Source organism: Natator depressus, chromosome 16 (assembly GCF_965152275.1).
Source record: "Natator depressus isolate rNatDep1 chromosome 16, rNatDep2.hap1, whole genome shotgun sequence".
Taxonomy (NCBI): Eukaryota; Metazoa; Chordata; order Testudines; family Cheloniidae; genus Natator; species Natator depressus.
In genome coordinates, this window is record NC_134249.1 from 21012558 (window position 1) to 21039588 (window position 27031).

At 41.2% G+C, this 27031-nt stretch overlaps 1 protein-coding gene across 5 annotated transcripts in view; it reads left to right on the top strand.

The window, feature by feature from the left end:
* UBAC1 (UBA domain containing 1) overlaps nt 1-27031 on the top strand; it is a 55210-nt gene that overhangs the window by 10529 nt on the left and 17650 nt on the right. For 2 of the 5 annotated variants that reach the window (XM_074973759.1, XM_074973758.1), the window contains exons 3-9: nt 2033-2106; nt 3903-4010; nt 5772-5874; nt 7883-7991; nt 9657-9888; nt 13204-13290; nt 14157-14295. In XM_074973759.1, coding sequence (XP_074829860.1) covers nt 2033-2106; nt 3903-4010; nt 5772-5874; nt 7883-7991; nt 9657-9888; nt 13204-13290; nt 14157-14295 — 852 coding nt within the window. Of the gene's footprint in view, nt 1-2032; nt 2107-3902; nt 4011-5771; nt 5875-7882; nt 7992-9656; nt 9889-13203; nt 13291-14156; nt 14296-16792; nt 16988-23672; nt 23849-27031 lie in introns of those variants that run through there. The other 3 variants (XM_074973757.1, XM_074973755.1, XM_074973756.1) reach the window with 3 other exon arrangements.

Genomic DNA, 27031 nt, shown 5'->3' on the forward strand with positions numbered 1-27031 from the left:
GAGTAGCCAGGTAACTGGATTCTATTCATATTGGGCACTTAAATTTTCAGAAATGCCCATTAATTTAGGCCACAACATCTTTGTCTCCCCATTTCCCCTCCTGTAAATTGTTATATTAATGATCTACGTCATAGGGGTACTGGAGACTTAATTAAGCCAATGGATGTAAAGGGCTTTGAGACCTTTGGAAGAAACTTTGTAAGTGCAAAATATTAGTATGAAAAGCCTAAAGGTAAAGCATGTGATGCGACCTGAGATCTTTCAGACTTACCTTTATCTGCCCAGAAGATTTCCTCCAGTTATAGGCATTGCTGGGCAGTCACCAGTGCAGACACCTAGTCTAAGCGGAGAGAGCTGCTCTAAGCTGCCCTTTGCACCTCAGTTTCAAGTAGGGGTAAGCTTCACTACTGCAGGTAGTGGCTTTACATGCATATACTAGGGCTTTGCACTGGTGCAGCTATACAGGTGGCTGGCAAGTCCCCAGTGTAAAGAACACCGTAGGTGGTTTGGCTCTAGGTTTTCTTTCCAGCCTCTAGTTTGGTAGGGAACACATTGCTACAGGATTCTTACTGTGGTGGAGCAATTGTTGTCACTTTTGTAAACAGCACAATCCATTTTAGGGGACTTGGGGCCCACAAGAAGCTCCTTTCCTGGGGCGGGGGGGAGGCGGGGAGCAGAACTAGGGATAAGCAGGTTTAACATGTAGACAGAGTATAACTAATGATGAGCCATGTTCTGAATTCTATTAGAACTATAAATCCAGGATCAATCCATTGTTTAACTGATGTCAAAATTTGGCTGCAAAGGTCTAACTTTTTAACTGCACATATTAAAATAAGTCATTTCCAAGCAATATCTCAGATGGTTACGACTGAAAGGATTGTTCAAATCTAACTTTTCAGCGTTTTATTTATTCTTTGTATGTCACTCCGCCTCACCCATAGACCAGTCAGTTTAACTTTGTCCAGTACTTTATTGTCAGTTTTTTTTTAGTTTTGTGCCCTAATATAGAGATACAGCAGTTGAATTGCTTGCACTAGCATAATGCTGGAGTGCATGAGTTGCAAACAGAGAAGGGGAATGTTTAGATCCAAAAACAGTTAAATCTGGAAAATCCCTGAAACAGTGCAAAGAATGCAAACAAAACCCCATTTCTATTAAAACCTTAATTTTACAATTTCTGATGTAACTGATGTTGCAATCACATGCAATATCTCTGGGGACTGTATTGTATTTATCACTGTGGGGCAGGGATTGTATGCAACTCCAGTGGGGAGGGTTATCACAGCTCCTCCAGGAACCGAAAACAGTAAGGGGTGACTTAGGTGAAACACCTTTGGAAATGTGCCACCCTCTGGGATGGCCGGTATATACCGGTACAAAGTGGATTTTCTAGAGACCAACAAAGGAAGGGTTTGGGGCATAAAAAAGCTGCATTTAAACTGATTCAGGCCTTCTTTCTGATCCAGCAAATGGACAGGACCTTCTGTCCAAGGGCCCCAACCCTCGTGGAAGGGTTGGGAAGATTTTGGCCCCATAAGACTGATGGGTGACCTCTGGTAAGCTTTTTGCATGCATATAGGAAATTTCATTGGATTTTTTTTGTTTACTCTGTAATGCTTTTACTTCAAGAATAAAGGTGCTAGCTCAGAAAGAGCTGAGCGGTACCTTGTAACTGCTGGCGTTATGCCGTTCATGGCCCTCGAGGAGAGAAAGCAACACACGGGCTGCTGGCAAAGTCTGTCCGGCAAACTGGCTTGCTGGGTCATCACTGTGGATGGTGCGGGGCTGTGCAGCCTTAAAACCCCAGTTGGCAGGGAGAGAAATACAGGTCTCTGCTCAAGAGAGGTGCATCTGGGATCCGAAAGCTCTCAGTGGGTGTCCTTGAGGGACCATGCAGGGGGTATACAGGAGCAATTAGCCCAAAACTGACATCCTTCATTTTACAGTTTGTAAATTTTGGGTTCTAAATTGTCTGACAGTGACCCATTGCATGTTACTTCTAACATATTCCAGTATCTTCTCTTTCTAGATGTCTTGTTGTTGGTAAAGAAGCGAGCTCCCCCTCCACCTCCCAAAATGGCAGAAGTATCAGCAGAGGAAAAAGTGAGTTCAGAAGATTTGTAGGTTTTTCTAGTCTGCATTTCCCCCCTTTTATTAACAACTTGGAAAAGCGTAGCTGTGGGTGTTCACTAGTTATTTATGGAGGCAAATGCATCCATTTAATTAAAGATTAAATAAATTAATTTCAGGAGGATTCATGTTCCTTTGAAATTTCCTAGAGAATACCATAAGCATTAGAACTGAAAATTAACAATGTTTGCCTCAAACAGGATAGATACGCTCTGTGGAAATGCTGTAAGGTTGATCTTTGAATGTCTAATAACAGAATAAATAAGTTGTGCCATGTTGTACCTTCAGATAGATCTGCCCTTTAGAAAGTTGTCTAATTGCTCTAATTTCTGTCTTTAGCTCTACTTGATCTCTGTAACCAGGAGTTTGTCTACACTGGAGCTGGGAGCGAGCCAAAATAGCTGTAGGGATGTTACAGCACCAGCAGGGAGCTCAGATCTAGGGGGTAGAATCCACACAACTATTTTTAGCACATTAGCGCAAGCACCACTAACACAAGTCTGTCGGCTCGAGCTGGAGGACTGGCTCCCAGCCCCAGTGTAGACATACCCTGGGGCACAATCATTGACCCTGCTAGAACTTCAATTTTTTTCTCCAACTGGGATAACAGTGGGTTACTCTCCCCCCCCCCCCCCCCCCCCAGGGTGTAATTGTTATTACAGTGGGTCAACGCTCTCCAAAAGGACATTTCTGCCCTGGTGGTGCAGTAGCTGCCATCATCTGCAGATGTACTGAGCTGTGCCTTTGCTTGTCCTTGTGAATTGCTGGAGGTCTCTGCTTGTATGTGCAAACCTGTTTTTCTCTTCTGGCATTTGCTTCCTGTAGGTATCTGTATTTCCCTGTGCACTGCCCTTCTGAGGTCTTGCTGTGCTGCGTGTCACACACTCTTCCTCACACTATGTCCTCTGTGCATCTGTGTCTTTGGGCTTCAAGCCTTCCATTTTTGGACTGTATGTTGAAAATTTGGAGCTAGTCCAGGGCACTGTATTTCCCTATGTCGCCTAGTCACAGCAGGAAATTCCATTCAGTGTAGATGGGCGTCTCCCATGATCCATTGTCAGTTAAGTGTTCTTTTGATGGTCCATTTAATTTGAATAGTCCCTCCAAGATGTGCTGGTTGGCTACCTTGTGGGCGTTACCCCAGGAGCAAACATTTGAAATCCAAGTCTAGAGCCGATACTTATAACTTCAAATAGAAAAATGATACATGCAGACAGGATAATCATAACCAGCAAATCATAACCTTTTCATAGACACCTCAGTTGACAACCTTTTGTACGAGATTTTCTGGAAATATATAATAGTGGTTGCAACAATGATCTATATGGTCATATTTTAATCAGATAAGGTCACAAACATATCATAGTGGTTGGAGCATGGGACTGGGAATGGAGACTCCTGGTTTCTATTTCCCAACATTGTGTGACCTTTGAGTCAGTTCCCCCTCTCTGTGCCTCCATTTCCCCATCTGCAAAATGGGGATAGTTAAATGAAAAGCACTATGTGGCCCTGTGGAGAATGTGGGAAAACTGATTTATTTTTATGAAAAATATGTGATACAGCAGGTCTGATTTGGCCCTGTGATTACAAAGTATTGGTGCTATTAACCAATTGCACTGCTAGTCAATTCCCCTAGTCACAAGTTACCTTACATCACTTGCTTGCCTACAAGAGAATATGAAATCAGTCAGCTATAGCATAATTTTTATTACTGTATTTCAGTGGATAACAAACTATAAAATCTGATCATGCTTCCTTTTCTTGGTTAGAGGAAGCAGGAACAGAAAGCTCCCGATAAGGATGCTATTATCAAAGCAACAGCAAATCTGCCCTCTCGCAATGTAGATCGCACTGTGGCCCACCACAACATGAGGGATGTAAGTATGGTGCTTTTTATCTCCTTTAATTTACGTGCTAAATCTAGATTTCCTCCCTGATTTAACCCTTCTCTGCCACTTCCATAGGTTAGTTCATCTTGTCTTGAAGACTTCGCTGAAACTTGGGCCTATTGCTTATTTCTTTTGAAATAAGTGAAAAACTATGGTTCATGTCTCATGTGAAAAATAATATATATTTTTTTTGGGGTGGGGGGTGTGCTTAATATACCAGTAGCGCAGATAATTTAAAACTGAATTTTAAGAATCAAATTAAGGTTTTTCCCTGTTTATGCTGTGTGTTACTTCTTGCATTTCTCACTGAATGATACAGCCTAGTCACTTTCAGGTTCTAATGCACTAGCACAGCAGTGCGAAGTTTGATTGGAAATACTGCAGGGGAATGTGGGGTTTTTTTTGTTTTTAAAGAGAAATATGATCTTCCATTCCCTGGTTTTAGGGTATTCTCATACATGGTGGTAATAGTGAAACTGCCCTATACCTGTACAAATATTTATCCAGTTTGTTCCATGTTTTTCCCCAAAGGAATTTTTTTTTTAAAAAAAAAAGTACCTGATCTTTTGTCTTAGTGGCTACCTGCATGGTTCTAATAAAGATCTTAATTAAAAGACCAGTGTGATTATAAACTGTTCCCCACAGAAAATAAACTTTTTTAATTCCAAGTTTGTACTGCATTCTGGGTTACATTAAGGTTTCGTTTATAAAGGATTAATGAATACTTATTAGAAGTTTTAATAAATGGGTTAATCAAATGTTAGACTAACAGGTCAGTGGGTTGCTTATAACCATCTATAATGCCTCATGCTGATATGGTTATAGCACCTAACATACTTAATACATCTGTTGATCATTTCTTAACCCTTTATGTTACAGTTCCGTTTATAAAGTGTGACTGCATTTTGTTTGCATAAAATTTTTGATTATACATTGAGTTTGAGGCAATTAGTTTTCCTCTTGGCTCTATTTTCAATGTTTAAAACTGCCCCAGCACTGTGCAGCTTTCAAAATGCTGAAGGACCTTGTGAGTGTGTGTTCAATAGTGTGATTTCCTTCTTCAGGTTTGATACTGCCATGTGCATGAAGTAGAAAAGCCCTACGTGCATAGTATATGCTATTAAATAATCAATAAATAAAATATTGAAAATTTTTCTTTTTTTTTAAAAAGTTAAATGTTCCTAGCACTTACTATTAATTAAAATGAAGCATGGAAAACTTAATACGTTTAGTGAGCAGCTTGCCCTGTTGTATATGGTATATAGTAAAAATGTTTCCAGATGAAGGAAGGGAAGCCATGACACATGGGTATGACAAGTCTCAGAAGAAGCTGGTCGTAGGAAGAAAATGACACTAGCCAAGAAAACTCATCCCTTAATAGAAACAGTCCTGAAAGGAACTCCACAGCATCTGACCAGAGGCCCACTGACTTCTGTCTGCCCACACATAGCTCCTTACAGGGTTGGGTACGTTTCCATTAAGAAATAAGCTTTCTCAGCTAGTGTCATTTTCTTATAGGACTAAAAGCAGTGGAAGAAATAAACAACCCTTTCTGCATGTCAATTCTTGCTCTATATAGCACTCCACAGGAAACAGGCTAAACGCAGTGAAAGCAAAGCCATAATAAAGCAACTTCCTCTACAGGGAGCAAGGGCATAGCGTACAGACTCTCTAACAATAGATGTATTAAGTGAAGGTGGCTATTGGTAGCTTCCTATCTAAATGTTTTGACAGTTTCCTTTCTTGCAGTTCCAGACAGAGCTCCGGAAGATCTTAGTTTCACTTATAGAAGTTGCGCAGAAATTGCTGGCACTGAACCCGGATGCAGTTGAACTATTTAAGAAGGCAAATGGTAAGAACGTGTCCCTAATGTGTTTTGTGGATCCTTGTTTTGACTAGTCTTGTCAAGAAATACCAAAAATGTTTATTCATCCTATTACAAAAGGCTTATAGCCATACGCACCTTGTGCTGTGATTCCGTCATCTCTCCCAAGCTAAGCAGAGGTGGGATGGGTCAATATATCAGTGGGACTCTTCTGAGGAATACCCAGGTGCAGAGGAAGGAAGTGCTGTTGGATGTTCAGTAGGTAACACTCTTCCCTCTGACTAATCAGTCTCAATTTGATGGCTTATTTTTTAAAATATGCCTGTCCTATACTTAGGGCCCTACCAAATTAACAGCTGTGGAAAAACATGTCCTGGACTGTGAAATCTGGCTAGTGTAGAGGAGGGACAGGGTTGGGGCCTCTTACCATGTGCTGGTCTCCAGATGCTGGGGAGGGACAGGATTTCCTCTTCCCCTGCAGGGACCGCTCCCGGGACCGGGTCAGACCCATCTCTGGGAACTGCCCCCTGCTGCAGGTAGCTCCACGGCTGCTGGCTGGGAGCCCAGCCCTGAAGGCAGTGCCACCACCGGCAGTAGCGCACAAGTAAGGGTGGCAATACCCTGACCCCTCTGTGGCCCCCGTTTTGGGTGGGGGCCCCCACGGTTATAACACTGAAGTTTCAGATTTAAATATCTGAAACTGTGAAATGTACGATTTTTTAAAAACCTATGACTGTGAAATTGACCAAAATGGACTGAGAGTTTGGTAGGGCCCTACCCATACTTTAGGGGACACAGAGCAGCAGGATGTGGCATATTTTCAATGAGACATAACCATAGCCAAGGTCTTGACAGCTCATGATCACTAGAGACCTTATGGCATTTTTCACAAGAGCAGGGGTCATAGGCCATGATGTGTTGCCAGATTCCACTTAAATAACATTTGACCTCCTTAACACACCATTTGGTTTCAGTTGGGTGCAGTATTTGTCATCGATTGCATAGGGTTGCTATAGGCTATAAAAAAGCTGTTAACTTCCACTCCATGTGTGTACACTTCAGTGTCAGGGGAAGCATTCCTGGGCTGAAACCCAGATCCCATTGAAGTCAATAGCAGAATTCTCACTGAATTGAATTGGGGAGGATTTCATCCCTGATGTATTGGTTTTTGTTTGAAAAGCACTTTGGGATGAGAGGTACCATGTAAATGTAAAATTATTCCTAGTATAACTACTGGAAAACTTCACTCAAACTGCAGCTCTAGGGATGGTGATGAATGGTTTAGGGTGTAGGGCACTAAAAGGTATGTCTACACTGCAAAAAAACAAAAGTATGTTCTTAACTCCAGTTGGCTAACCTGCGTTAACTTACTGGGGTTAAATAGCAGTGAAGACTCGGTAACTTGTCTTTTAACTTGGGTTAGCAGCTAGAGGTAAAGGCTATAGGGGACCGTAGCGTTGAACTCAAACTGCTAACCTAAGTTGCCATGTCTTCAGGGCTATTTTAACTCAAATTAAGAAAACCCTTTTTTTTAAGTGTAGACCTACCCTAAGAGTTAGGATTAAATGGAGAAAAGGGAAAATGTAGGGTGAATATAATGGAAAACTTCCTGACTCTGGGATTTATTAGGGCCTGATCCCACCACATATTTCTCTCTCTCTCTCTCTCATAATTCTTTAATGTGCTTCATAGAAGTCTGCAGCACTACTTGTTTGCGTAAGGACTGCTCATGTCTAAATGCTTGAAAGCTCAGTCCCGAGTGGAATAGAATGTTGAGGGTAGTGAGGAAACCCACTCCCCATCATTTGAGATGTTGAACACTGTTCTTGACAAAGCCCTGGGAACAATCCAGCGTTAGCTGAGCTAATGGGGTTGAACTAAAAGACTTTATAGGTTTTTTTCTCTCTCCCCTTCTGATTTGTTAGGGTGGGAAAGGGAAGACTAAGGATTCAAACTTAGCAGATATCTTTCCAGATGGAGCAGGGACTTATTTTGGCTTGAAATACTAACCTGAATCTGTTTTTTTTGTCTGTAGCCATGTTGGATGAGGATGAGGAAGACAGAGTGGATGAAATAGCCCTGCGCCAGCTTACAGAAATGGGGTTTCCAGAGAGCCGAGCTGTCAAAGCCCTTCGTTTAAACCAGTGAGTATACGCAGCACCCAGCATACAGGATTGCTAATTACTGAGATAATTGGTGCACATAATTATTTGGATAATAATGCATTTGCTGTAAACCGCCTCTTGGAACACCTAAACCAAGACGATACAAAGTACTAGCACAGGGAACAACCCTGCTCAGGCTAGAGGTCCATACGGGGGCAAAGAGGGTGTCAAGTGAGAGAACCTTACTCTGCTGCTGACTGTGCTGTACTTGTTCTGAGAATAAATGGAGGTCTGTGTATTTGGCATCATTCATGAGTATTAAATTCACACTCTCAATTTAAAAAAAGAAAAGAAAAAAACAGAGCCAATCCTTAAACTGCAGAAGAAACGTTTCACACTGACTTCTAAAACCATTTTAAATTGTTCATTTCTGTCCCCACATCCAAACAGTGATATCAAGGGCTGTTCTTTTCTTCTTTGGTTATAAAATTACTTGTGTGGTTATGCCAATCCCATCTCTGGATTTTTCCTTTCTATGCTTTCCCCAGGGCACAAATCGGGGAGTGATATGCTGTTACTATCCCAAGCTTCACCTACATCAGATACCAAAATGACATGACACAGCAGATTATGCAGAGGTTCAAAATATGATCACAGTGATCTTCTTGAGTTTGGCGTCTTTTCAGTGGAGTTCAAATGCTCATAGGCGTTGCTTGGTGGGGCTCAGATGCTCTTTTGGGCTCCAAGGATAAGTGTGGGGGAAAGAAGGGGTGATGCTCACGCAAGCAGCATCCAGTCCTCGTACCAAAATGAGCTGTCACTCATGATAAATTGTGTACATGTGATGTGCTTGTTCCTCTCCTTATTTTCATGCTTTGATTGACAGTGAAACAGTTCCCAATGTTGACATTTTCAATGATAGTCACTGGGTATCTGAATTAACACTCCAGAGAGATGAACAGGGACAGTTCACCTCTCTTGGGCTATGGTTTCAGGTTCCATGGAAACTTGGGCAGACATCACATTGTTAATTCACCCAAAAATTGCAAAGTGAAAGTTTCTTCTGACTTGTAAGGGGAAGAGTGACTTTCTATGTTGAAATGAAGCTGAGGTTCTGGAGAGCAGGCGATGCCCTCAAAAGCCCGTTTAAAAATGCTAGATTGCTAGTTCAGCTCACCTTGAACCTTGGCTTTCCTCTATCTCCACCTCTCCTCTCCTTTCACTGTTAGCTCAGGAGAAATCAGTTTGTGGTGTCCGTGGTATTTCAGGAACATGAAGTCTGAGATGTTGCACCAAAGTTATTTTGTAACCAAGCACAAAGAAAGCTTAAAGGAAGCAAATTTGTATTTCATGACCTCTGATACAAACTAGCTAGCGATGCTGAAAGTCCTAGGAACAAAAGCCAAACCTGTGTGAGATGATGATTTACTCACTGAAGTCTGTCTACCCTGCAGCTGGGAGTAAGCCTCCCAGACTCCATCGGCTTGAGTGTAGACGTTGCAGCTCGGGCTCTCAAGCCCAACTGATCCCCTGATCTGAGCTCAGGTGGCTAGCCAGTGTCTCTGCTGGAGCCACAGTGTCAACACTGTTAAGCTAGTGGGAGTCTGTCTAACTTGGCTCAGAGGCTCGCTCTGAGCTGCAGAGTAGAACATACCTGTTGAGCTTTGACTCCCCATAATCGTTTCCATTAACTTTGTGTCTCAGTATGTCAGTGACGCAAGCAATGGAGTGGTTGATAGAACACGCGGATGACCCCACGGTTGACGCACCGCTTCCAGGTCAAACCTCATTAGAAGCTGCTTCTGAAGTGGGTGCTTCCTCTGCTGGAGCAATTGCTGGTCCTAGTTTGGAAGCTGGCGGGGAAGAGCCCAAGGATGAGCTGACGGAAATATTCAAGAAGATCCGCAGGAAAAGAGAATTTCGTCCGGACCCACGAGTATGTCTTGTCTGTCTTTTACTCTTTACACAACAAATGTAATATGAAGGAAACCACGGGGACACAGTGGGCTCCAAATAACGATGTTTGCTAACTATATGCAACGTGTAAGGTCTGGATACCTAAATACACTGCTGCTCTGGGAGGGTTCTGGAGGCTTTTAAACACAGAAGATGTTGAGGACCATTAGAGGACTCTTAAAATATTTAAAAGGGTACCACCCAGTACCTACATGCTACAGTCTCTAATGCAGGTGCATCTAAATTACCAGTGTTGTTAGGTCTGCCCTAGTGTTGGGGCTAATCTCTTGATGTAGCCTTTTGTAATCATGACTTGCTTCCACCACTAAAGCCAGAGGAAATAATGCAGTTGTGTGTATTGGTGAAGAAGCACCATAGGGTATTAATTATGGTGCCCTGAGGACTCTTACCATAGAAGGGTACAAAAGAGCATTTAAGCTGAATCTTGAAGAGTTTGCAGAAGTGACAGTGAAACATCTTTTCAAGCTGTTTATCTGAACTGTTATAAACACCATGCATAGAAAATGTATCCCTGTTCAGAACAACCAGGAGGTGCTGTTTAGAATTCAAGATAGATCTGCTTTTACCACTGAAGGTTTCCTGAAACTTTGACAAGATTCATCAACAACTTAATAGCTAATATTAAGACATGAGTAAAATTACTTAGGTCTGAAAAAGACCTTTTAAAATATTCAGATACACAGTTCTAAATATTTAATGCGCACCAGGACTAAATCTAATTGCTAGAACTTGCAAATGCACGTGACAGCATGTGTGTTATTGCCAGAAAACCACAAGCCTTGGATAGGGAGTATAAAGTACATGTTTTAAAATCCTGTCTCCCATCCGCAGCATTCCAGTTATCTGGCTCCATACCAGATCATGGCTGTGTTCATAACTTGCATGGCTGCATTTCCAAACACTAAATTCCACTCTGTTGCACCAGTGGAAATTCAGAGTAACTTCAGTGAACTCTAGATTCACACCAGTGTAGTTAAGAACAGAATTTGGCTTACAAACTCTTTCTGCTTCCCTTTAAATCTGCAGTTGTTCCCTTGGGTCTTGCCTCCTCTCTAATATTTCACAAAACATTTCCGATTCTGCTTGCTCATTTCTTACCTTTTTCATTCTGCTGTTTAGTCGTCTAATCTAAATCATGAGTATTACAGGCAGTTAACCTTCTTAAAAAGACCAAGCTGAATACACTTGTCTTGCCAATCTATATTTCAACTGTGCCTACCATTTAATGTCCTAATCACTAAGTAACCTGGATCCAATTTATTTGTTTGTAAATTGTTTTCTTTCTGTGCCATGAGGAAGGTCACCTGTACATGAAATCTCAATTTGCCTACATTGCAATGAAATAATGTAGTGATGGAAAGTGAACTAGTTCCAGATCAGTGTTTAGGAATCATTATTTGTGTAGCACCATAACATCTGGAGTATTTGGCTTTGTAAGAACAGTTAATAAAGGAAGCCCCTTAACCACAGGAGTGAAATTGTGGCACCACTGAAGTTAACGGAAGTTTTTCCCTGTGTGGAGCCAGGTTTCTCTCCTCAGGATAGAATTCTGGGTTCCTTTTGCCTAGGGCAGACTAGATGGTGGCTGGGTTTCCTAAGATAACTGTTCCCAATAGATGTAAGTACCTTTCTACTTTTTGAGTTGCATACAAATAGGAAACAAGAATAAAACTATCCCATCTCTAGATACAGAAATGGAAACCAAAAATATCTGAAGAGGAGTACGATGGGATATTAGAAATGACTGATGCAAACAGCAGCCTTCCTTGTCCTTATTCCAAGGAGTGTGTTGAACCTGAAGGAAACCGTGGGCTACAACCAAATGCTGCTTAGTTACACAGCTGGAATCCTCACTGAAGTCAACCTGGTTTGACCCTGTGTAACTGAGAGCAAAATCTACCCTTACAAATGCATAGTGGTAAAGGGGGAATGGAAGTAAGTTGATTCAAAGCAAGTAACTTCTGTCCTTCAGTACAAAACAAGTTACTTTCAAATGTGGATGTGAGAGTTAAAGCAAACTGTCCCATTTGACATGTGGTTTAGACTTTAACCTACTTCTTAAGAGACTCTCTATCTTGGCTTCTGACCCATCACAACCCTCTCCTAAATGTCACATTGCCCAATCTAAAATTAGTGCCACAGCCTGCAAATGGCACATGTACTGTAATTGAACACCTAATGTTATGAAAACTTCATTTAAAAAGAAGGCATTCTGATATTAACACGTCCTGATACAAGCAGCTAAGGTGTATGACCAGAGAAGAGTAAGAAAAGGAAAAGAACTAGTTCTTCCAGGGCTTGTTTGATGTGTAGGAGCTAGGTATGGAGAAGTTCACCTCTTGCGTGCTGGGGGCTGCATTTCCTTATATATAATTTTACATTGGTGCTACTGTGTTTGCCCAGATGTTCCGTGTAAGTAGTTGGTGCAGGGTGGAGATTGCCAGATTACTCTCACCAGAAGCCTCTCTTTTTGCTGGTAATCTCTTTCCTCTCTGAGTCCCAAGGATATTGACGTGGAACAATATTATAACAAGGGATCATTCAATCATTTCTCTTTCACCTGTGCGTTGGAACAGTGCAGTAATACTTAGTACTCTTAATCTTCAAACAGCTCTGCAAACATTTTTCCTCACAGTGTGCTAGTGAGATAGGTAAGTCTGAGCGCTCTGACTGATGAGCGGGAGGGAAGACAGAGGCAATGGAGATGAGTGAATTGCTCATGGTCGCAGAAGGAATGTGTGTTAGACATGGGAGTTCCTACTACCCATCCCATCCTGCTTTTTTAGAGCCAAATCCTGCTCCTTATTTTAATAGAAGCAGGATTTGGCTGCTGCTATTTTATTATTCCTTGTATTACAGTAATGTCTAAGGACTCCAGTCATAGATCAGGGCCTGGTTGTGCCATTGGATTGGAAACAAGCTACTTGTAGCCTGATGGTAGACCTTTAAAATCTCTTGAATCTGTGCTAGCCAACAGTTTGCACCCAATAAAAGCCTTTTAGAAAAAAAATAGTCGAAAGGGAATATATTCTGCTATATTCTCCTCTCAGTTACACAGAAAATCCCATTGGCTCCTCTAGTGAGGAGAATATGACTTAATAAAGCCTGTCAGGATTCTTAAAACTGGGACCATCGCCTTCTGCTCCTTTCCTGTATGTGGAGAAGGAAAAGCTTTTCTACAGAAAAAGGGATACAATTCATTCCTTGTGTGTGTTGTAGCTGCCATGGACCAAGCTAAATGCTGTGTGTAATAAGCTATGTGTTTCTGATTTAGGCTGTCATTGCCTTGATGGAGATGGGCTTTGATGAAAAAGAAGTGATAGATGCACTCAGAGTAAACAACAACCAGCAAAACGCAGCTGTGAGTATCCTCTGTTGTTTTATTCCTAATTGCTATGATGATCATTTCCTCAATTGAGAATTCTTGATCGCTGAACTGGATGGCGCTTGGTCATATTTTTAATTCAAACTAGCCTCATGTTACATGGCCTTGCTCTTTGTATTCCAGCCCTAGCAGTTATTGGAGTTGAAACAAACATGATTAAATATTGTGCATCTTTGAAACTAGCTACGTACACCACTGGAAAGCAGTCACTTCTGGGCTGGAGAGTGGCAGTCAACCAGCATCCTGCACAATGTTGAGAGAACTACTTGCAGAGTGGAAATGTTGAGATGGAGAACTTTGGCTAGGGACATGAAATTGGTTTTTGAGGTTCTCTTCTGAAGGACCACACACGCATGCATACAGAGGAATGCTCATTTTATCCTCTCCTGAAGGAAAAAGGGCTGAGCTGACCTTGTTGGGATTTTGAGATGTGCTCCTGGCACTTAGATCAGTGAGCCTGCCCTCCAGCTTTGGATTCGGGAATCCTGGCCAGTTCTTGGGTAGGAGGAGGACAGTCCTGGAGCAAGCTGTAGATTTCCAGTGTGATATATTGAATGTCACCTCATGTGGGTTTGAAAGCTAGAAATCACTTTTATTGCTGTATCACGCTCTAGTCCAGCTCCCGCTGGAGTAATGGGAGCCTTGGAGTTGACCTGGAGCAGGACTTAAGTGAATAGTAGTTAATGTGTTACATGGTTTAGTCTTCAAATTGCATGCAGGGATGATAAACTTTGTCTAGGATGTTCTATCTTGTGCCTTATTTACATGCGGGATTGAAGTCTCATGAGCTTGCGTTTTAATGGAACTAATTATAAACTTGTCATGCCTGCTGACTTTTACAGTGTGAATGGCTGCTGGGAGACAGACAGCCATCTCCAGAGGATTTGGATAAGGGAATTGACACCACTAGCCCTCTCTTCCAAGCCATCCTAGAAAACCCAGTGGTACAGTTAGGGCTAACGAACCCTAAAACGCTGTTAGGTAAGTACTGTCCTGGCTTCTGACAAAGAAGCATTGTCTCCACAGTTGCTGACTATCGGAAAATACTCTAAGTAAAGCTAAGTGAATAAATGGGGAGGGGGCAGCCTGACAGCTTGCTTTGTAGTGCTGCGTACGATGCCATGTGGGCAACAGGGGCTTGGAACAATCATGGGGCCATCACAGATATGACACTGAATCTCCAGGGCAATGGTTTCAACCTGCAACCATCTAGAATGTCATGGCTGCTGGCTAGAGTATCCATGTGGATCTAGGAGACTCGTTGCACTCAACTTGTCCAGAGTTTGGCAGGGAAAATGTAGATCTCTGCTTGGTATCCTGGGGTCCTTAGCTGCAAAAAAGTGTGGAAGAGAATGCATGCTGTAGTACAGCTCACTATAGATTGAAGTCTGCTTATTACTCAGAGGGCAGTGATTGGCTGAGTTTAACTGAACTGAAAGCTGCCAGCTATGGACTTCTGTGTGTGTCCTGCCAAGGCTGAAATAACAGCTATGGACACATGCTTCACCCTTTTTGGAGGTTTGCCCTGTAGAGCATCTGTGTTTTCTCAGTCAAAAAGCATCTGTGCTAGGAAAGCCGCATCACTAATGAGTCCAAAAAAGACTGAAATGTAAATCTGTGGTTGATGGGTCACTCTGAGGAAACTGTGCACGGGGAGATATTTAGTAGAGAGAAATTTGGCGTTTCTGCAATATATAAATGTGCTTAATCTTTGGCCTCAGTGGTTAAAGGCATGTTTTAAAACATACATTGCATATGAATTCCTTTGCAGTAGATCTTTTGAACACTTACATTTACTGTGAAGTTTTGTGGGTTTTAAATAATGCAGGAGCAGAACCTGCCCACCCTAATTTCTAAACAAGTGGCATCTTCGTTTCAGAGGAAGGTTCCATGCTGCAGCGCAGGATATAAAAATAGAAAATGAAATGTCATTGTACACATGTATAACGCTTGGATGAGCATCAGAGCATGTACTGTTGCTAATGATACCTTGGCTTATTGCCAGTGTCATGCATTTTAACATGAATATTTGCATTGAATTAGAAAATTCCTAGTTATGAAAAAGATGATCAAAAGTCCTTTAGTTCAATATATTTTTAATCTCTCGCTTCTCCCCAAAAGAGGAGGTCTAGTGGTCGAAGCATGAGAGCTATATTTTATTCTCAGTTCTGGCAGAGACCTACTTTGTAACCTTAGCAAAGTATTTATAGTGTGGCATTCAGAGGTGTTGAGTACCTACAGCTCTCGTTGACTTTATTGGGAGTTGTGGGTGCTTATCACCTTTGGAAAATTGGATCATTAACCTCTATGCCAGAGTTTGCCAGACTCTGTTATGTAAATTGTTACACTGACCTTTAGGTGACTTCTGAAAAGGTCAGACTTTGTGTGTGTGTGTGTGTGTGTGTGTGTATGGCCCGTGAGTAAGTTCCAAATTTTAGCATTCTAACTCAGTGGGAAGCTAGATGTCTATCAGACACCATGTCCCAAGCATCTGTAAACTGTTGGATCAAATGTTCTTGTTTCCTGCTGTGTTTGCAACCCAAATTTTGCAGCAATGTGCTAGTGCATGAGAACCACACAGTGGCACTGACTTTTCTGTGCATCATCCAAGCTGAGTGAAATGCAAAATAAGTTCAGTCAAAAGTAAATAAGTGGAATAATCTTGGGATAGAGGGGTTATTTGACACAGGTAAAGAGAACTATTTTTAGCCATTTGGGCCTAGGTCATCCTTCCTTCCAAAATCTGCAAATGGAGGGGACCCTTCTCCCTGCACACACCATGGAAGTTGGGGTCTACTGTCTCCATGGCATCATGCATGCCCTTGACTCCAGTCCAAGGTGAGAGGGCAGTGATTAGGCTGGTGGAGGAAGGAGCTTGCTGGCTGATGGGATAATATACATTATTCCCTCTCTAGCCCCAGAGAATTTTTCCAGGAAGGAAGGATTGTCTTGTGGCCAAGGCACTTGAGTGGGACTCAGGAGATTATAGTTCACTTCCTGGCTCTGCCATGGGCTCCCTGTGCGACCTAGGGGCGTGCATCTGTGCCTTAGTTTCACCCCCTGTAAAATGGGGATAATGCTTTACCTCACAGGGGTGTTGAAAGAGTAAACTCATTGCTGGAGGCATTGAGGTACTGTGGTGATGGGCACCATAGGAGTACCTAGGTGGAACATAACACAGCTGGCTTTTGTACTACCTCCTTCTCATCACCCCCAATAGTCACAGCCAGGAGGAGTTGCCGGCAGTGCCGCTCCAATGGAGTTGTGTTGCCAGGGAGCTTGGTGGCGGGGGGAAGGCCTCTACGTGGGTGGCTCTGGCCTCCCAAGATCTGTCCTGACGGAGTTGTGGTGATCAAAGCAAGTCATGATTCCTACTGCAATTTAAACTAACTTTTTATTTTGTAAAACGTCCAAAATACCCAATATTTGCCAAATAAAACATCATGAACTGAGTGTTGCCACCTCCTTTTCTCGGCAGCCTTTGAAGATATGCTTGAAAACCCCTTAAACAGCACTCAGTGGATGAACGATCCAGAGACGGGACCTGTCATGCTACAGATCTCTCGAATCTTTCAGACGCTGAACCGCACGTAGAGGGGAATGCCGATCCACTGTGCCACTTCTTGCTGTCTCTAGCTTCACGTTTCCTGAACAAGAAGGAACATAGATTTTTGGGGGCGCGGGGGGGGGGGGGGGGATGAAAGGGGGTCTGAGGGAAGAAGGTAGCAGAGGAAGCAAAATAGCTTTTTGTTGTTTGGATAGGCACCTCTCAAATAAGAGTGTGTGTAGTTATGGCCATCCTGAAGTTAATAGCCTTGTGGATTTAGTGGAAGAGGTTTGAAGACTTGTTCTGGGGTTTTTTTTGCTTTCAGATGGTAGGTTGAAAATGAAATATATATCCAAATACAGGAAAAAGCTTTGTAACACAACTGAGCATCTGATTGACCAAGAAAGTAATATGACATTGCCTCATGTTTCGATCTTCTTGCTCAAAAGGCCTATGACAGCAGTTTTACTAGCCAGTGGTTATAGCAGCATCTGGCTAGTGTTTACAAAAGGTCACTGACCACTATCATAGGATAATAATCATACTATTCATCTCTATACAGTGTTAATTTATGTCTATATCAAAATACAAAATACTTTTTAAATTGACACTTAGGAATTTGTTTTTTAAAATAAGTCCAAATGTTGAGAGAACATGTTTTTATCCAGACTTGTCTGTCTTACATTTTAATTTAAACAGAATAATTCATAGATGGAATTTCTTTAATTAATAAATAGCGTTACTTTTTCCTATTTATTTTCTGCGTTAGTGTTGTTCCAGTCCTGTGGGCTCGTGTTTGCAGGAGATTTCACTCAACTAGATTAAAGATGCAGTATCTCCTTTCAGAAAAATGTAATTTGCCATTCCAGCAGTTTGGTTCTCAAGTGCTACAGTTCATAGGTTTGTCCTGCTTTAACATATCTTAGTTTGAAAGGTGACATGTTTCCATGTACTTTTGCATTTCTGAATGTATATTTTAGGAAAGGAGTTCTGTTTTGCAGGCATCTTCCTTTTCAAACTCTGCTTGCGACGCCAAAAGCTCTACTAACTTGCTTGGTTTTTAATTGAAAGGTCATCTGCAAAATGAAACAAGAATCCATACAAAAATATTTAGGTTTGTGTCCTGTTTTTGCTTGCTTGTTGTATAAAACACACTTGAAATGATTGCCCTCTTCCAAATAAGGAATTTTCCCCTGCTTGTACTTTACCTTAGAAATATCAGGAATTTCAAGTCTTGTCTTCCCTTGTCTTTATTGGAAGACTTGCTGGAGGTCTCAGATGTGTATTGTGAGTTTTGTCAGGCTGTTAACTAAAGGAGTACACATGCTGAATCTCGCACATAGATCTCTTCTTCCAACTATTTATGCTGCAGTTGAGTTACACGGGTGGTGATAAAATTTTTAAATAGTTGGACTAAAAATCATTTCCCTTTTCCATCAAGTTTCACTTGCTTGGTATCTGCAGTGTAATAAACCAGTCCTCCACTAGTCTATACAGTCTGCCATGGAAAAAAGGGTAAACAAGACCTGGATTTCTTATGTAAAAAGTATGCTGAGAAAATTAAACCTTTTAAGTTTTCATTAGCCACCATAAAGGTGTGTATATGTTTTGTGAGAGGATATTCTGCATAACTTTGTAGGTCACCTTTTAAAGTGATCTTACTGAGGGCATCTAGATTCAGACCTAAACCACAGAACAAGTTTTGGCCTGATCTTGGCATCTGAACTGTAGTAATATGCAGCTGAGACACAGAAGTTGCCAATTTCACATCATGTGATGGGTGGGGAAGTCAGTCACTCAGATCTTATCTTTACCTACTATCCCAGTTTTATTTTTGGCTTTTGTAATATCATTAACAGTCTATTGCACTTAAACAGATTTCTGTAAGGCACTTAGATTTCCAAATCCAAAAGTAACCATTTTCAGCACCCCTGTTTTTCTTTCAACCTGTTCTTGGCATCCTCAAAACTTAATTGCAGTTTTGGTTTTAAAATCTGAGTCTGATTCTTCAACACAGTAATTACTCAAATTTAGTCAAATTTCATTTCATTGCAACTACTCACGTGAGTAAGGGTTATAGATATAATATTAAGAATAATATTTAAGCAAGTTTCCTGATACTGAAGGATTTCAGTTGTTTGTTCGATCAGGCTTTTTGTTTTGCAATGGTTTCCTTGAACTACTACCTGAAGATGTTATTACTTGAAGTTCTAAGCATTTGAGGCACTGATATGTATGATATTCCCTCTTCCATCCAAGTTCTTGTAAATAATCAGTGCTTGTTTCTACAGGACAATATTAGGTAGAACCACCATCATGTGATTATACTGATTTCCTTACTAAACAAGAATTGTTCCAGACTGTGGTTCTGAATGTATTGGACACAAGTTGAGACAGCAGCATGTCCTGTAATAACTTACGGTCTGATCATGTTCCCATTAAGTTGTGCCCAAGCTCCCATTAACATTCATGCAGTAAGATCAGACACTTTTTTTAAAATAATTCATAAACCGATTCCACAAAGAACTAACGTATTGTTTTTATCTACATATCCTTCATACGTCAGCCTTCTCTTTCAAGGAGCAGAATGGTTCACTTTTAGACTGTGTAAGTTCTGCTGCTTGTATACCTCTGCATTATCCCCATGGCAATGGACTTGAGTTAGACTGTATGGTTTCATCACTGTCTGTTTCTGATCAGGGTGTATTTGCTTCTATGTCAGGCTTATCTAGGTGACACAAGTACATCAAAACTGCACTTGTTGTCTTGTCGCAACAGGTTCAACGCATCTTTTAAAATAGCTTTCAGTAGAATTGCAGTAGAGAAACTGAAATAAATGAAGGCAAGAATGCCTTATGTATCTGCTTTCCTAATAAAAATTAATATGGCAACTATGATATAAGAAACCTTGTGATTAAAGGAATACTGCATCTTTAAAAAACTAAAAAGTTTGAGGATATGCAGTTTTAGACTCTATTATTTCAGAGCTTTACACCTGTACAGTATAGGTGTAGAAGGAGAGAGGCTGGTTATCATTATAAAGTGTCCTCCAGCCTTGGTTTTTTCATATGGCTTTTTTATTTTTAAATGCTGCTTGACTTTTGAAAACACAAGTTTCCAGTGGCCAATATCTGGGATTAGTGGAAGGTTATATGGATTTAATGTTTTTCAGCAAGACTTAGGCATGAATAAAGATGTACTTAACTATGTCAATTCAAATGTAACTTAGAATGCCACTTAAGGAATCAGTTGATTCAGCTCATTAATATGAATGTCTGACACTAATACATGCTGTGTGCTGCCAGTGCCTCGGGAGCTAGAAGTCCAGTGGCACGTCCTGTGAGCTGGATGGGTTGCTACTCCAAGGTTACAATTGCTTTTTAAGTCCATTGTGGTTGCAGTTGTGGCAATTCTCCTGTGCTTTCTAGAATTCTGAAAGCATAAAGATCCCTACGTGGACAATTAGGCTGGGATTCAGCATTTGCAGGGGCTGGTTCCAGGTAGTGTCATGATGAAAGGATTGTGGGTTCAAACCTGCAAAACCACAAGAATCTTGGGAGTAGACGTTTTTTAAAAATCAATGGGATTACTTGTGTGAGTAAGTAGTAGTTGCGTGAGTAAGGATTTGCAGGTTTGAGCCATGTGCTTGCATGTCTGAAGTCTCGATTAAAGTTAGCAAAGAGATTAGCAGTGGTGCTGGCTTCATTGTAAAGTGTCTTATTGCATCATCGGAACTAGGTCAAGGGAAAAAGTTGAAGATAGATAAAACCAAGGAAAAATGAGGAAATGGGCCAGGTAGGTGGATTACCTGCTGCAATATTGACTGCTTATAATTGTTCTTATGCTTGGTCTATACTTGCCCCATCAGTTGACATAGACAATCTTTTACCTTTTGATATGTGTGACTCTTAAAAGCTAGCTAGCTATTTATTTAAATATATGTGTAACTTATAATTTTGTCATCACAAAGCTTTGATATTTTTAATAGAAATGTTCTATATAGAAGTTTCTCAGGGCTTCATATTTATACTATAGGGCAATGCATTTAAAGGGATGTATTTGGGGTCTAGGGGGGAAGCTAGTTGCCACTTTGCAACTTAAATGTTGGTTAGTCTAGACCTGTGAGACCAAGCTAGCATGAGACTCCTTTGAGCCACTGTAATAGACAAGTCCAAAGAATCCACCATTGTTTCCTCTTCCATCTCTTGAGGATGGTGGAAATGGTCACACAAGAATACACAGCAGCTTTGCACATTGTTGTCCTTTACACAGTTCCAAGGACACTTCTGCTTTGTGTGTATTGATGGAAGTGGAAAGCTAATTCACGCAGTTTCTAGTGCAGTGGTCAATACACCTGCACTCTGCAGGTGTCCAAGAACGCATGGCTGCAAGAGCTCTTAAGTTTCCAGACCATCTCCCCACATTTGGCTACTTGCAGTCTGTCACAGTTGTTCCCCAGAACCTTTTACCCCATTTTGCCTGGAGCCAAACTTGACTTCTAGAGGTGGCTCTTGGTATCTGAGAAATGGTTGTGTTTATTCAAGTGCTTTTTAGTTGGAGCAAGTTGCAGTCTTCTGGCATCATGATCCATGGGCTGAGAATCTTTGAATTACTGCATTGGAAGCAACTGTGCAAATGGACACAACACCAAATGATGATTGTATTCTATCACTGTGTCAGTATATCTTGTCTATTGAGCAGGCACACAAGTTGTTCCCAGCAGTCTGAGGTTCAAAAGCACTATTTACAAGATAGAGTGTTATCCAAAGGAAATACCTCATTTTTCTGCTAATTAGAGTGGCATTTTTTATCAGTTGTTAATCTTTACTCCTAGGACTTTATAAAAAGCTGATGGAATAACTGCATCCACAGCTGGCCATTTACATCCACAGATATGTTGGATAAGATAATTTAAAAGGGATATAAATCCTTATGCTTCAGGGCGTAACCCAACCACTAAATGCATCTTCACTTATGGGCAGATTATTCCTCTGAAGCATTTGGTGCTGGCCATTGTTAGACTAGTTAGCAGACTAGCTTAGCCACTAGTCTGAGTCAGGATGGCAAATCCTATGATCCTATGAAAGAAAAGCAAGCAGTGCATATTACGTTTACATGAACATGGTTTAAAAAGTCCTGTTCACTTACATCCCAACCTTTTGTCATTACAGACGGCATGTATTTAACATGTGGTGAACCTTTTGCTCTAGGCTTAAAGAACTTACATGCAGATCCCTGTTTGAAGCATACAAACTTTAATAAATGTAAAAGCATTAAATTCTTATTAAATTTGGTTATAGTTTTTTTTATATCATGTTCTGGACCGGGGAAAAATTGTGCTAACATTTTAAACTAAAAACCTACCAAATGAAATGTGTGTTGTGGTGTTGCAGCAGGTAGGAAAGGCGTGTAGACCTTTTTTAATTTGCAAGTTTATTTTTATTATAGTTTAATGAACTGTACAAGAATGTGATTTGCCATACAGCACTGACCACAAAGTAGCACTAGTGAAGTTATACTGTAAGGTACTATGACTTTTCATTTCATCGGTGTATAGAATGGGTTCAGTACATAGTTTTTATATGGAATTGACACTGATGTGTGGCATGCACAGTTGTTTTTAAGATGTAATGTTACTTTTATGAAGTTTAACTTGGGTCAGCATCAACAAACCTATAGAGTTCAGGGTTCATTCTAAAACTTACTAGCATGGGTCAGTGATCTGCTACACATCTGCAGAAAGATTCAGCAATGACTAGTGCTAATACTAAACATTTGTCACCCATTTTTGCTTTAATATGATTGTCTGACCAAAATAAAATCAATTCTGCATTGTTAGTAATCTGATCCCTTTTAAACGGTCAGGCTGTTATCTGCAGAAATGTATTCTGAGAGACTATCACGAGTGTTTGGTTCGTGTGGCTTTGCTGGTAACTATTACCTATGTTAGTATGGCTAAGTTGGACCCATGAGCGTGATTAGAATGAACGCTGAGTCTTTTAAACCTACACACGCGCACTCTGAGAATGATCTGGTAATGTGTGTTGTACATTTATAACATCAAATAATAAAGTTTTTTGATTTATTACGAGCTGTTTCTAAACCTTTTGAAAAGTGTCATTGGGCTGACAAATCCAGGTTACTGACCAGTCTGTATCGGAAGGATTCTAGAACTGTGTGCCTATTGGTAAGCTTCAGAGTAGCAGCCATGTTAGTCTGTATTTGCAAAAAGAAAAGGAGTACTTGTGGCACCTTAGAGACTAACAAATTTATTTGAGCATAAGCTTTTGTGAGCTACAGCCGATGAAGTGAGCTGTAGCTCATGAAAGCTTATGCTCAAATAAATTTGTTAGTCTCTAAGGCGCTATTGGTAAGCGGTTCATTAACAGACTATCTTTTACTGACCAGCTCTACTGGTGAGCAAACCTGGAACAAAGAGTGAGCAGCACAGTCTGATTCCAATAATCATTTCTGCATTTGGGAAATATTCCTCTTCCTTCCTATCAACTTGGCTCCTTCAGGGTGAAATTCACCCTAAGGGCTTAAATGGAGCATAGACCTTGTGCTGGCCTTCTGCATAGTGGTGCATGTTTGCTTACCAGGGATTATCCTGAATCTTAGTTGATTTGTTGAGCTGAAAAAAGTCATATCCAGCATGCTCTGCACTCTCGCAACAGACTGACTGGAAAATTCTGGGCTAGAAAGAAATGGAGCTAAAGTAAATAGGGGTAGTGCGGAAGCAAGGTGGGATGCATCAGTACGATCGTTTGCATATGAGTTGCCTAAAATGCTGCTCCTACTCACGTTCCAGTACAACTGTGGCTATTTGGGAACATACTTGAAGACTTTCTCCCTAAGTTTGCCTGTGTGCGGTTGCCTTGGAGGCTGCTGAGCATGAAACGTAGCTGTGTCAGATGGTTACTCTGGAGAGCATCTGGGATTTATTAAAACTTTAACAAAATGTATAGAGGAGAGAAGAGCATCTGCAAAGAAGAATTGGACACTGTGCAGCATGTAATAAAGAGCCTGCCATAACCCTGACTACATCCTTTGCAGAAAGGAGATGACTTGGCTCCCAATTCCTATCAGGTATTCCTTCAGAATTCTTCCTCTCCTCTGCCTATGCCATGTGGCACAGTACAGGTTAGATAGTTTGAGGTGGCTCCAGAGAGCAACTGATTGGGATTTTGGAAAGATTTCCATTAGGAAGTTTACAAATATCCTAGATCAGCTGGACTCAAGAGAGTAACCTTGAGTAACTGTCTTGAGTTTGCAGATGACAAAAAAATGGGGGAGGGGTAAATAAGGAAGAGGTCACTGGTTCAGAGCATCTCTGATCACTTGGTAAACTGGGCACAAGTGAACAATGTGTGTTTTAATACGGCATAAGTAAATGTATACTAGGAACAAAGAGTGTAGACCATACTTACAGAATGGGGAACTCTATCCTGGGAAGCAGTGGCTCTGAAAAAGATTTGGTGCAGGGCATGATGGATAATCAGCTGAACATGAGCTCTGTGTGATTCTGTGGCCAAAAGAACTAATGCGATCTTGGGATGCATAAACAGGAGACTCTCGAGTTGGAGTTAGGGAGGTTTTTACCTCAGTCTTTGGCATTGGTGTGACCATGGCTGGAGTACTGTGTCCGGTTCTAGTGTCCACAATTCAAGAAGTATGTTGATTTTAAATTGGAGAGAGTTCAGGGAAGAACCACAAGAATGATTAGTAGATTAGAAAAGATGCCTTCTAGTGATAAACTTAGAGTTCAATCGATCTAATTAACAAAGAGAAGGTTCAGAGATGACTTGATTAGTCTGTAAGTACCTACATGGGGAACAAATATTCTATAATGGACTCTTAGATCTAACAGAGAAAGACACAGCGTGATCCAATGGCTGGAAGTTGAACCTAGACAAATTCAGATTGGAAATAAGGTGTACACTTTTAAAAGTGAGGGTAATTAACCACTGGAAAATTTACTGAAGGTCATGGTAGATTCTGCATTGCTGACAATTTTTAAAACAAGATAGGATGTTTTTTTAAGTAATCTGTTCTAGGAATTATTTTGGAGAAGTTCTCTGGCCTCTGTTAGAAAGGAGGTCAGACCAGGTGATCACAGTGATCCCTTTCTGGCCTTGGAATCGATGAATCTCCAGTTCTTCAATAGTCAGTTCTTTAAAAGTCTTCAATCATGGTTTGACTGCTGCACATGATTAGGTAGTAGCACTTCAAACTGAATCTGAATGGGCACAGCAGGGTTTCTCACATGTAGCGGCTGGCATCTCAATAACCAAAGTTTAGACATAGACTGAGTCAATGTTCAGAAATCACTTAAGTGCTGAAAATGGCTAAGTGCGATTATTACTAATGTTGTTCTTCAGCAGTGCTGACCAGAAGTGATCCTCTATTCTGGTCCCATAGTCGCAGTGCGTTGCCTTGACTGAGACCTTGTGGTCAAAACCTGTTTTCTGCCCTGAAAAAGGATGGGAAAGGTAAGTGCTCAAAGCATGGCATGCAATCTGAGCCTAGTCCTTATCTCAGGCCTTATCGACAGCAGCAAAATTTAGACACTAACCAGCCTTCACCCTAGGTTGGCTCATCCTTGGGTTACTTCCTGCAAGCCCTTTTTGCCCTTGCCTCTCCAACTTGTCTGTCTCTCTGAAGGGGGAAGAGAATGCTCCCCCACCTTCTTTACCCTGAATTGGAGCTAATGAGTAGAGATGCTCTAAAAATAAGGGGTAGAATCCAGTGTAAAATTGTTTGACCAACTCAACTAATGTACGCCATCTGGACTGAGTTCAAGGATAGAGCAGAATGAGTCAGCAGATGCTGTCCCTGTGAGGTCCTAAAATCTGGAAGTCCATCATAAACAGGTCATGGATATAGTCCCCTCGAGAGCATGTATCCATCTAATATCTCATAGTACGTTTGATCTTACTGTTAAATACAGTGAACTTGTGATAAGGAACATCCAGAGTACTGGAAAGAGTCAGCCAGTAGAAAACTGCTCTGAGATGAGGGTACTTCAGTGGTTGTCTAAGATGGGATTGCAATATTTGGGGTGGGGAAGGAGGATGGGTTCTCTTGGGGCAGAATAAATAGTATTAACTCCTCTCCCCCCACCCCCTGGCCAAAAATTCCTAACTCCAAATAAAACTTTGATATGTGTGTTTGAACCTAGCCATAGCTCAAATGTCTTTAGCCTGGAAGTTGACTTTCAGCTGGAAAACATCTCTAAAGTGAATGTGAAAGCACTGGCGGAAGACCTACCACGTAAGTGCCGTGAGACCTGAGAATAGCCTCCTGTTGGCCAAACCCTTGTGTATCTAGTATCACTAACAATCCTGTGCCATTTTATATAAGCAGGCCAGAAGCAATGTGTCCTTTTGAGATGTAAAGGACTAGACCGTACTCTACCAGAATACGAGTGGACGGTGTGGCTAATGTTTTCAAACGTGAGTGTTTAAACTTTGATGCCTAAACAGGGACCTGCGTTAAATAAGTGGCCTAATTTTCAAAGGTGCTGTGAACCCTTAGCTCCCCCGGAGATCACTGAGGGCTGTGGGTGCTCAGCTCTGGAAAATGTGGCTGCTTATTTTAATGCCTCATTATGAAACAGGGTCCTTAACTTCAGGCAGTTGAGTTTTGCAATCATTGGCCTGTGATTCTGTGCAGTCTGGATTAGGCCCTGGTCATGCACGTTGTTAAAAAGGTACAGAATTAACCAGATTACTTATTCAATTGTCTCTCTAGCATTGCTGTGATTTACCAGTTCTCTAACCTGTTTTATTAGACCTCGCTGAATATTCTGAAGATGACACCAATGATTGCACAAAGGGCTCTCTCTCATTTAGTCTGGAAAAGTCATGTACATCAAGCTGGGAGCTTGCTTAACTGGTTGAACTTCTGATCACTTGCCAGCATGTGTGCACTGATGAAACCAACTTATGCCCAGATCATACTTAAGATTTATTCTCGGCAAATGCTATTTAAATTCCATTAAATGTATGTATTTAGCTGTAAATGTCTGCTGTAAATATCCAAGTGCAGCTGCTGGTGTACTCCTAAAGAAAGTGGTTTAATCAAAGATTTCCTTCTGTTATGTCAGAGCTGATTGACAAAATCCATGGAGCTATGGCTGAACTACTGATTTTAAAAACGCACAGTAAG